The sequence below is a fragment of the Ursus arctos genome, unplaced genomic scaffold (assembly GCF_023065955.2).
Source record: "Ursus arctos isolate Adak ecotype North America unplaced genomic scaffold, UrsArc2.0 scaffold_7, whole genome shotgun sequence".
In the NCBI taxonomy this organism is placed as follows: Eukaryota; Metazoa; Chordata; class Mammalia; order Carnivora; family Ursidae; genus Ursus; species Ursus arctos.
The window spans coordinates 11,143,614-11,155,922 of NW_026623089.1; the positions used below are offsets into that span (position 1 = coordinate 11,143,614).

Below are 12,309 nucleotides of genomic sequence, written 5' to 3' on the forward strand. Positions count from 1 at the left end.
TTGTTCCTAGGAAACACATTGAAATACTTAAATGTGAAAGTATATGATGTGTGTAATTTAATCTCAAGTGGGTCAGGGAAATATATGAGACGAGATAAAGCAAACGGAGCAAAGATACAGGTATTCTTTGTACGATTCATGTGATTTTTTTGAAAGTTTGAAATTCTTCCCAAATTGAAAAAAAAGTTTTTTTAGAACACCATTTCATTTAAGGGTAGTTACAAAGAAAAACAATCTGTATAAAAATGTTTTCAAAGAGCATTGTGCTTTACAAATGATGGTTTGCATGCTGCTTTGTCCAAGTAGCTTCGTATCTCATTCTGTGGGTTATTCTCAACTAGGTTGTTGGCTCCCGAGGGCCTGCACGAGGCCAGCACTGCCCTGCGTTGGATTAGCCAACCCCCTTACTAGGGCAGCTGAGTGCCCAGTGTGGCAGCGCTCCGCCAGTGTGAAGTACCTCACCTGACCGCGTAGTCGGTTGTTAGGTATTGTCCCTTCAGCTCTGAAAAGTGTATTTTTCTTTCAGCCCAAAATGGAGTTAATCCTGACTGGGAGAAGAAAGTAATTGAGTATTTTAAAGAAAAGCTGAAAGAAAATAACGCTCCTAAATGGGTAAGTTGATTGCTGTTTGTAGGGGAGAGGGTTGGGCCGACTTTCAGTTTCTCTCTGAGTGGTAATCCATATAAAATTTTAGTATATGTGCTGCTGAAGCGAGCACTAAAATTTTAATCTATATACATTAATGTGTGCTGTCTTTTGCTTTAAGTGCATATGTATTAAAATTGATTTTACCCTCTTTCAACTGAAATTTAAATTCAAGCAATTCAGTGCTTCTGTGTTGGTGCCCCTAGGTGGCAGTAATTGACCATGTTACTTTCTAAGACAAAACCCAGTAGTTGTGAGCCCTGAATGTCTTGTTTTATTACCTTCATTTAAAGAGCATTGGCATGTACTAGTCTTAAGAGAAGAGCTCAACAAAGCAAATGCCTTTCTGCTACTTGTATTCTTAAGGAAGAGCATCCTTTTACAGAATCAGATGTCATTTTACAAACTTGGAAGAACTTAAAAAATACTTTTGTGTCCAGCACTTTTGTTATGTTGACTGTTGAGATCACTGGCTTCCTAATGGGGCTTGGTGTGTGTGGGGGGGTGGTTCTGAATATACAGTCTCTGTATATATGCTTAATGTTTTACAGATAATTTTATTGACTTGTTTTCCTTTAAGGTACCATCACTGAATGAAGTTCCCCTTCATTATTTGAAACCTAACAGTTTTGTGAAGTTTCGTTGCATGATTCAGGATATGTTTGACCCTGAGTTTTACATGGGAGTTTATGAAACCGTTAACCGAAACACAAAAGCACGTGTATGTATTGCTTTTTTCATGAAACTTTCTTTTGATAATTAGTGATATTAATTTTATTTATCCTTGTGCTGTTTATGGTGGTTTTGATTCAGATCTACTGATACGATGCTGTTATCCTTTGTTTTGGATCGTAGGTCCTTCATTTTGGAAAATACAGAGATGTAGCAGAGTGTGGGGTATGTATCCTTAAGAGATATATTTCCATAAGAATTTCTTCTTAAGCAGCGAATTTATTTCCTTTGGTTGATCTTAAGTATATTTATCTGGTGTGTAAATAAGTTCAGAGAAGTCATGTGAAATGTTTTATTTACCTTTAAGAGTTTCTCTGATATGTTTTTGATCTTTTAAAAATCTCTTAGAAGGTAGAGTATTGTAAGTAACAAAACGAATTCCTTTCTTTTTCTTGTATCTATATACTTGGTTTCAGAATTACAGGTTATGATAAATTCTTTTAAAGTAAAAGTGGAAGTTAACTTGGGGCTTAACATTTGCTTAATTAAATTTCATTAAATCCTGCTGCCTTTTCCTAGGAGGAAAAAAAGTTTTTAATAAACTTAAACTTTCTTTGATAAAGAGAAGTAATGGAAACTCTTACGTTATCAGTAATGGGAGAGGCAAGAACGCAGAGGACTTTAGATATAATTATGATTGTGGAAGGGATAGTCTTGGGGTAGAAACTTACTAGAAAAGCAGTTACAGAGGAACTACAGTATATCTGCATTTTTTTAAAATTGGTTTTTCATGTGGTTCTACTGAAACTGATGGTAATTGTCAATTGTTGGGGAAAAAACAAGTATCAGAGGTGGGGATTGAACAGGCAGGTGCTTAAGTAGAAAGGTGGCACCTTGGTGGAGTTACCTCCATTCTGGGTCTAGTTTTCTGCTTTGGTGCTCCGGAGTCTTAGTTTAATCAGATTACCTGGGGCTTTCTTTTTTTTTTTTTTTTTTTAAAGATTTTATTTACTTGACAGAGAGAGACACAGCAAGACAGGGAACACAAGCAGGGGGAGTCGGAGAGGGAGAAGCAGGCTTCCCGCCGAGCAGGCAGCCTGATGCGGGGCTCAATCCCAGGACCCTGGGATCATGACCTGAGTCGAAGGCAGACGCTTAACGACTGAGCCACCCAGGCGCTCCTGCCTGGGGATTTTTACATTCTGGGAGTCTGACTCCTGCTTCCCCAAACCTCAAAGAGATTGATTTATAAGCCCTAATACCAGCACGTTAATTCACAGTAGAAGCTGTTCCTGCTTGAGTGACGTGTTCTAGTTCAGGGCCAGTCTGGACAGAAGAACAGCCCTAATTTGGAAGGTTGCTGCGAAGATTATATTAAACAAAAATGTAACGTCCTATAATTATTTGGGGGGACTTGTGAAAGATGGATTTACTAATAACATGATGAACTTGAGGTCTCCCAGTGTCTTTTTTCTTTGAGAGTGTTTTCATAGAGTAAAATGTGGTGCCAAGTCGAGTGAGTCAACTTTATAAATACTTGTGTCCCTTGTTTGAGGAGCCCTAAGTCTAATATATTAGCCTAATCTATCAATACACAGTAATGTAGTATCACCGTAAGGTAGTAATCTCAGCATCTGGAAATAGGAAAATAAAATAGATGAGTCTGTCCGTGTGTGACACTGCTGAAGGCAAAGAGTTCCGTATTGTGTTGCTAAAGATCATAAGTAAAAGCACCAAACGAGGAAAACTTTGGGCCTGGAAAGAAAGAAAGAAAGAGAGAGAGAGAGAGAGAGAGAAAGAAAGAAAAAGAAACAAACAAACAAACACAGAAAGCCCTGCTTGTACATCTCGTACATACTAGCTCAGGCTGAAACCTGGTGTCTCTCTGGTCTTTCCCCCCTCCCCCAAATGAAATACACATTTTATTTTACTTTTAAGAGATTTTTTTGGTAATGTATGTACTAAAAGTAGTATGTGCTTATTAAAGTAAAATTTTAATATTACATCTTGGGTTCTTTCTACCTCTTAGGATTTTCTCAGTATATTTGAAATGGAGAACATTCCTTTTCTAGGGAATAATATCTGACTCAAATCTCATATCAGAGTTACTGCTAATGAATATTTCATTAAGTTCCTATTTTATAGGCCGATATTGATGTGGTCTATGAAAGAGACAGTGCTTTGTCTTTGAAAAAATTAATAAAGTGTCCTGTTTATTACAAAGGATTTAATTTTGTGATCAGGAACTATGTATTCTGGACTTGAGGGAAGGTAGTATATTGATGGTTGTATGTGAAATGATTTTATGTCCATTTTCTTTTTTAAAAAATGATAGTTTTTATTTGGTACTTGTTAATTCTTAACGTGAGATATCTACTATGGTTTTGCAAAAAACGGTTTGCTAATTAAAGTTTTTATTTTTCTTGATAAAATTTTAAATATACATTTTGTGTATATCACAGCCTCAACAAGAAGTTGATTTAAACTCCCCACGAACTACCACTTTGGAAAGACAGACTTTTTATTGTGTTCCAGTGCCTGGGGAATCTACATGGGTAAAAGAAATATCCTTTATTTGAAGTTTCTTCTATGTTGAGTGGTTCCTGATTGTTTTCTTAATTGAGAAGACCGCAGTTAAATTTTGAGTTTTTTAGAAACTTAGTCTTTTTACACCGATGTACGAGTTAGCTGGGGAAAAAATTGTTCTTCATTTACAGAGCTTGTCTTTATTTTAATGAAATGTTTTTCATTTGTCCTACACAAGAAAGGTTATAAAACAACCCAAGTATGCATCGTTGAGGAATGATAAAATTGTGGTACATTCCTATAGTGAAGTACTGTTAAAAAGATTGAGGTGGATTTAAAGGTACTGAAAAAGAGCGTACCATAATTAAACAAACACATAGTTTCAAATTAGAACTACTTCTGGATTTCTTAAGGGAAAACAACATGTAGGCTTTTTTGAGAGATGTGGAAACATCTCAGTATCCTTTTTATTTTTATTTTTTTATATAATTTTTTTAGGCATAGTTCACATACCCTGAGATGCATAGACATTAAGGGTGCACTTCAGTGGACAAATGCACACCCGTTTAATTTACACCCATCCAAGTAAAGGACTTGTGCCAGAAAGTTGCCTCGTGTCTTTTTCCAGGCACCTCACTCTCCTTTTGTAACCACTGTCCTGATTTCTTTCACTGTGGCTTCATTTTACCTTTGCTGTGTGTCAAAAAATGGAATCATACAGAGTCTTTTGTGTCTGATATTTGTTCTCCCTAACACACTTGAGATTCATCCTTGTGTGTATACGTGAGTTGCTAGTTCCTTTTTATTGCTGATTTTATTTGTTTTTATTTTTTCCACATGATGAGCATTTGGGTTGTTTCCAATTTGGGGCCTGGCATTTTGTGGCAGTTAGGTTTTTTAACAGTTTTTTCTGTGTATCAGTTGTGATAAGTTGTATCTTGCAAGGAATTGTTTCAATATCATTTGGTCTCAGTTGTTGAATTTATGTCAGTAAGAAAGCTTTTCATAATATTTCCGTATTTTCCTTTTCATGGCTGGGAGATATCTAGCAGTGATCTCTTTTCATTTCCAATAATGTTAATTAATTTTTCTTTTACTCTTGATCAGTGTTATTAGTGGTTTGTCAAAGAACCAACTATTTGTTTCTATCTCATTGACTTTTGCTTTTATTTCCTTTTAAGCAAGTTTGGCTTTAATTTTTCTCTGGCTTCTCAAAGTGGATGCTCAGATCATTAATTCCAAATCTCCCCTTTCTTCTATTAGCATTGAAGGCTATACATTTCTTGCTAATCATTGCTTTGATTGCATCCCACAGACTTTAATTTGTTTTCACCATCACTCAACTCAAAATATTTTCTAATTTCCCTTGTGATTTCTTCTTTGTTCCTTGATCTTTGCAACAGTTTACTTCCATTCATCCCCCTCATTCTTTGTGCTGCTGCTGCTGTTGTGTACGACATTTGTACTTCATTTGTACTTAAACTATAGAGCCCACAGTATATTATCCTGTTTGCTTTAAACATTTGTCTTCTTGGGGCACCTGGGTGGCTTAGTCGGTTAAGTGTCTGCCTTCAGCTCAGGTGATTCCAGAGTCCTGGGATCGAGCCCCACATTGGGCTCCCTGCTCATCGGGGAGCCTGTTTCTCCCTCTCTCTGCCGCTCCCCCGCTTGTGGGCGCGCACTGTCTCTCTCTCTGTGTCAAATAAAATCTTTGAAAAGGGGGTGCCTGAATGGCTCTCAGTAGGGCGTCTAGCTGCCTTCAGCTCCGGTTGTGATCCTGGGGTCCTGGGATCGAGCCCCAAGTTGGGCTCTGCTCAGCGGGGGCCAGGTTCTCCCTCTCCCTGCCACTCCCTGTGTTTGTATTTTCTCTCTGTCAAATAAATAATGAAATCTTTCAAAAAAAAATCTTAAAAAAAATTTGTCTTCTATGTAAATTAAGAAATGAGGGAAAAGTGTCTTTTGTGTTTGTGGTATGTTACAGTTTCTAGCTCATTTTTCTTTTTTTATGGAGTCATTTTACTAAGCTTTTTTGTTTGTTTTTTAAAGTACAGATCTGTTGGTGATTAATTTTTTTCAGCTTTGGTTCAACTAAAAATGTCTTTATTTCACCTCTATTTTTGAAGGATGTTTTTGCTGGTTATAGAATTTTGGATTGACAGCTCTTTTCCCTCCACAGCACTCTAGTGGTCTTGTTCCATTGTCTTCTGGCCTCCATTGCCTTTTTTTTTTTTAAAGCTCCACAGAGTGAGTGTGGGGGTGGGGCAGAGAGAGAGGATGAGAGAGAATCTTAAGGAGGCCCCATGCTGGGGCGATTGCGCCACCCAGGCGCCCCTGGCCCCCATTGCTTTTTGATGAAAGGCTAGCCATCATTTCACTATAACGTCTTTGATTTTCCTCTGGCTGCTTCTGATGTTCTCTCTTTCTCTGTGGTTTTTGACAGTTCTGTGATGTGGCTGGGTGTGGGTATTTTTGTGTTTATCTTGCTTGGGTATTTTTGAAGTTTTGGATCTGTGGACTGGTATTTTTCAGATTTCAGCCTTTATTTCTTCAGATGTTTTTCTGTCCCAGTCTCTTGTCATTGTCTCGTTTTCTGGGGATTCAGTCACATAATCATTAGATGTTACTGTCCTCCAGGTGACTGAGATTCTGGGGATTTTTTTTTTTTTTTTTTCATTTCAGATGTCTTATTTTTCAGTTCTTGATTTTTCATTTGGTTCTTTTCTGTTGTTCCCCTTTCTCTGTTAACATTCCTTATCTTTGACTCATCTATCTTTTTTAAAGATTTTAACCACTTATTAGAGAGTGAGCACGAGCATGGGGAAGAGGGAGAGGGAGAAGCAGACTCCCCACTGAGGAAGGAGCCCAGTGTGGGACTCGATCCCACCTGAGCCAAAGGCAGACGGACACTTAACCAACTGAGCCACCCACGTGTACCTTGTCTATCTTTTCTTCTAAAATTGTGAATTTTAAGGTTTTGAGGGAGCATATCTCAACATAGTAAATGCTATATAAAAAAATAGTGAATTTTAGATTGCCTTTTTAGTGTTCTTATCTGCTAGTTCCAATATCTGAATCATCTCTGGGTTTATTTTTATTGATTATTTTAAATTCTGATTGTAGGTCATATTTTCTTGCCTCTTCATGTATAACTAGTAATGTGTTAGTGTATGCTGATGTACAACATTGTCTTCCTTCCAAGAATGTTGCATTTTTTTCTGACAGACAGGTGATTTAAGTGGATCACTTTGACCTTGTCATGGCTTGGTTTTGGAATTTGTTAAGGTGGGTATGGAATGGCCCTCGGTCTGTAGGACATAGTCCTTACTCATGAGATGTGCTATTTTGGGGTCACAGCTAAGTGCCCAAGATGTTCATCAGGGTCCAGTTCTAGTATTGTACAAATCCAAAATCTCCATTTAGCTCCCAGCCAACTAGCAGCTGTTCCCTGCTAGCCCTCAAGGAATCCTGACTTGTACATCCATGATTTTGTGTTCAGCCAAAGACGCAAATGGAATGTGCATGAGTTTCTGGATCTTTATCTGCAACTCTTGCCTCTCTGTTACTGTCCTGCAGCTTCCAGTTGCTCCGTAGCCCTGAACCATGTGCTTTGTTTCTCTACCCAGCAAGGACAGGGCCTTCACTTCACTTTGTTGCAGTTTGGGAAATGTTCCCAAGAGAAAGCTGGGAAGAGTATGGAGTTTACTGGTGTTTCCTTATTCAAGGATTATAACCTTATGTTCCCTTATGGTGTTCAGTGACTGAAGACAGTTGCTCATGTCTTTTATCCAGTTGTACAATTTCTTTATAGCACAGGTAGGGGGCATGAGGTTAAGCCGTTACTCTCATGATCAAAACTGGAACTCCAGCCTTTTAAAGGGTGTTTTAATTTTCACCAGATTGCCAAACCAATAATCTTTTATTAGCCCTGTAATTAGCCTACCTTAGGATATCCCTCAATTCATGGTAGATTTTTCTTAACTTTTCATTTAACGCCTATGTTAATGCAAACCAAGCTCGAGTCAGTCCTTCAACATCCTACACTCCCAGTCGTCACAAGAGGAGTTACGAAGATGATGAAGATATGGACCTACAGCCCCATAAACAGAAAGAGCAACATGCAGGTGCCAGGCAAGCAGGTAGTGTGTGCCAGCAGGCTTTCTGTGCATTTCTCTGTCAGATCCGTTTTCAGAATTAGTTGTGTACTATAGCTCTAGATTTAGGAATTGACAATGATTTGACAACCTTGCGTTGAAGTTCATCGCTGTTACAGACAGTTTTGAGAGTTTCTATAGTACTCTTTGGTCAGACTGTGCTTTATAACTGAGCAGTTAGGCATCACTTAGTGAGAAGCGTCTGCTTTCCTTTTAGTTTGTAAGAATCTCAAGTGGTTAGTTGAAAAAGTTCTTTTTCTCATTCTTTATATTTTTATTTCAGCTCCTAAGTAATATGGAAGCCTAGTACTTTGTCCTGAAAAAAATTTTTTTTTTTTTAAAGATTTTATTTATTTATTCGACAGAGAGACAGCCAGCGAGAGAGGGAACACAAGCAGGGGGAGTGGGAGAGGAAGAAGCAGGCTCATAGAGGAAGAGCCTGATGTGGGGCTCGATCCCAGAACTCCGGGATCACACCCTGAGCCGAAGGCAGACGCTTAACCGCTGTGCCACCCAGGCGCCCCCTGAAATTTTTTTAAAAAATATATCTGAAAACATCCTTTTTTCTTTTCCTTTTGAAATAGTGGTACTTTATTTTTTATTTTTTTAAAAGATTTTATGAGAGAGGGAGAGAGAGTGTGTGCATGCAAGCAGGGGGAGGGGCATAGGGAGAGGGAGAAGCAGACTCCCCGATAAGCAGGGAGCCTGACCCTGGAATTATGGCCTGAGCCAAAGGCAGATGCTTAACCCACTGAGCCACCCAGGTGCCCCAAGATAGTGGTACTTTAATTTGTAAGATTGAAAACATCAGAGTAAAACCATGAAATTGTGGTGCACTAGGTAACTTCGTCCTCACCTTGAGAGCAGAGAGCCCTTAGGATAGTGACAGTGTTTTTTTTTCTATTTACACACATTTGTAGTGGTTTATCTCGAAACGTGCTGTAAACCCAATAAATTCTGATTAACACAGGGGGACCAAAAGTTGCAGTATCCCAAGAGCATGAGACCGTGTCAGAATTGGCATATTTCGTTCTCGATTTCACCAATCACAGTGTTAGGAATAGTGAGTTTCTTTATTGTGGCAAGTAGATAAGTTTGTCTTTATTCCTCCTTTTGTGTCCAGTCACTTCTCCTTAGCACCATCATCAGAGGGCAAGTTGAAGGGTCAAACAAGGGGGGTCAAACAATCAGTCTAATCGGGGGCACCTGTAGGATTGCGTTAGTGGTAAACAAAGAATTACTGACGAATTTCATTTAACCATATGTTTTCCTACTTTATTAAGTTCATATTAGTATATTTCCTTAGAGCTAAGGCATATTTTAATGTTTTTAGCATTGGAATGTTTCGTAGTAAATCTATACAAATGAGATGGTGTTCTTTCTCTCCACCCACCCCCCCAAACGTTTATTAAAATTAATGGTGTATCGTAACAATAAGTAACATTAGAATCCAGGATCTATGATTAATTCTCTTATCACCTAAGCAACTGATGCTCTCTCCTCTTTTTTGCTTTTATTTGGATGTTACACTGTAGGGGTTTTTGTACATTTGAGTGCATTATTTGTTTACAGTGTAACTTGTTTGTTGGTTTCTAGGTAATCAGGCTATATAGATTTTTAAATTTTTTTTTTGAGATAATTGTAGATCACATGTAGCTGTAAGAAATAAGTTTCCCCTGATGGTAACATCTTTTGCACTTCTGGTAGAATATCATGACCAGGAAGTGGACACTGCTACCACCCACCTACCTTAGATTCACAGTTCCTGCACGCACTTGTGTGTGCGTATTTTGTCCTGGGCAGTGTCGTCGCGGGTAGACTCATGGGGCCACTACCACGGTCGGGACACAGGACAGTTCGTTGCCCATATCTTTCAAGTTGCCCTTTTAGAGTCCTGCCCACTGCTCTCCTGCCTCCCCCTCCCCACAGGTCCCTAACCCCTAGCAAACTCTAATCCATTCTTCATGTCTGTACTAATGTTATTTTATTGCAAGAGTGTTGCATAGTCAGGTATGCTTCAATTAAAAAAAAAAAAAGATTCCAGTCTAGCATTAAACCTAAAAAAAAAAATAGTTACTTAAATGGAATCCTAGAGCATGTACACTTTGTGGATTGGCTTTTTTCACTCAGCAGAACCTGAGATCCATGCAGGTTGTTGTGTGTCTCAGTAGTCTATTCCTTCTTATTGCTGAGCAATATTTTATGGTGTGGCAGGCTATCCATTGATTCTTAGTAGTTATAAGCCCTAAGCTGTGACTACTTCAGGGATAGAGGGCATTTTTAAAATCATCTTTGTATCCCCCACAACTAGTCTGATTCCTAGTACACAATGGATGTTACTAAATATTTGGTAAATGAATTTATTGCTATATGGTTTTATTCTGCGTAATAAGTAGAAAAAGTATGTTCTACCAAAGTGGGTTTGTTGTCAGTAGACAATGTATTTCTTAGGTTAAAGATGTCAAAGTAACTGTATTAAGTGTTAACTTTTAAAATACTTACACTTGAGATTTGAAGGGGAAAGTTTTTTGCCATTTTATCGTATGGGAGAAATGATTAAATTTTTCAGGTTTTCATAATCTTTGTTCTCTTTTAGGTCAGAGGGTTTTGTTAGCATGTTACTTCCTTAAGAACTGTAACAACTTGAAGTTTTTGAGTTCAGAAGCATCATTTTTATCAGACTTGAAAGGCTCTTTAGGAATGTTCTTTCTTTCCAGGAAGCTTTAAAAATGACTAAGAGCAGTGCTGTTCTTTGAATTTAGGGAGCGTTGGTGGTCTTCAGTGGTGTGGAGAGCCAAAACGTTTAGAAACTGAAGCTTCTGCGGGCCAACAGCTGAACTTCTTGAACCTCTCTTCTCCTTTTGACCTGAATTTTCCACTGCCAGGGGAGAAGGGCCCTGCATGCCTTGTGAAGGTACTAAACCTTTTATAGACCTGACCTTGACGTGAATGTGGAATGTGTCTGAGAAGTTAACATGGAGTACTCTTCGCGTTTGTGTTTGCTTCCTACTGCTGCCGGAGTGAATATTCACAGTGTTAGTGTCTTTTAAAACAACAGAAATGTATCATTTTGCAGGCTTTAGGTCAGAAGTCCAACACGGATCTCACTGAGGATAAAATCAAGGTGTCCTTAGGGCTGCATTCCCTTCTCAGTGTTCTGGGGGAGAATCTGTTTTCTTGCCTCTTCCAGCTTCTAGAAGTGCTCACATTCCTTGGTTTGGGGCCCCCTTCTTCTATCTTCAAAGACAGCATGTTTTCATAGTCATCTCTCCCTCATACTGTAGGTAGGAAAAATTCTCTGATTTTAAGGACCTTCATGATTAGATTGGGCCCAGCCAGATAATCCAGGATAATCTCTTCATCACAGGGTCTTGAATTTACGCACATCCCTTTTTGCTTGTAAGGTAACATGTTCACAGATTGCAGGGATGAGGATTTGGAACTCTTTGGGAGACTGTGTTCTGTCTACCACGGCATTCTTAAACTGATGTGAAGAATATGGGGCACCTGGTTGGCTTAGTTGGTAGGAGCCTGCGACTTTTGATCTCGGGGTTGTGAGTTTGAGCCCCATGCTAAGTGTAGGACTCACTTAAAAAAAAAAAAAAGAATTGAAGGATATTTCGAACACAGAAGTGGAACAGTTTTTTAATTCATATGTACTTCCTTTGTCACCCAGCTTCCAACAATATCGAACATTTTCAACATTCTTCTCTCATCAAAACCCATTTCTCACTTGTATTTAAAATAAAATAGAAGGCAAAAAAATTTGTTGGTTTTTTTTGTTCTATTTTGCTTACCCTGATTTTGGGCTCCTGATAGGTGAAACAAGCAATGTACGTTTCAGAAATGATCATTGAGAATTTCCATTCTTTTATTTTATGGTTTTAACTTAAATGGCACTTCAGTTCTGTACCACAGGGACCAGAGTGAGGACCGCTTTCCCGTCATGCTTCAGTTCAGCCTCACCAAGAGGAGGCTTTGCCAGTTACTAAAGTCCGTCAAAGACAGACAACTTTGAAAGTTTTATCGTGAAAAACCTCATGATCTTTCTGAGTTTTGTGTTAACCCTCCTGATGGTGCATAGTTGGTGGATTAATCCAAAGTTAGTAATCCTGGGTTTTTTCCCCTTCTCTTGTGTGCTTAATAGATTTTGAGATAATGCAGGTTTCTTTTCTTTTTTTTTTAAGATTTAATTTTTCATTTATTAGAGCGAGCACGAGTGGAGGGAGGGGCAGAGGGAGAGGGAGAAGCAGACTCTCCGCTGAGCCAGGAGCCTGATGTGGGGCTCGATCCCAGGACCCTGGGATCATGACCT

At 38.7% G+C, this 12,309-nt stretch overlaps 1 protein-coding gene across 2 annotated transcripts in view; it reads left to right on the plus strand.

The window, feature by feature from the left end:
* Positions 1–12,309, plus strand: part of MCMBP (minichromosome maintenance complex binding protein) — a 47,063-nt gene that overhangs the window by 18,658 nt on the left and 16,096 nt on the right. For both annotated transcript variants that reach the window (XM_026494267.4, XM_026494269.4), the window contains exons 2-7: positions 527–612; positions 1,226–1,366; positions 1,501–1,542; positions 3,780–3,881; positions 7,835–7,979; positions 10,757–10,908. In XM_026494267.4, the coding sequence (XP_026350052.1) occupies positions 527–612; positions 1,226–1,366; positions 1,501–1,542; positions 3,780–3,881; positions 7,835–7,979; positions 10,757–10,908 (668 nt within the window). The remainder of the gene's footprint in view (positions 1–526; positions 613–1,225; positions 1,367–1,500; positions 1,543–3,779; positions 3,882–7,834; positions 7,980–10,756; positions 10,909–12,309) is intronic.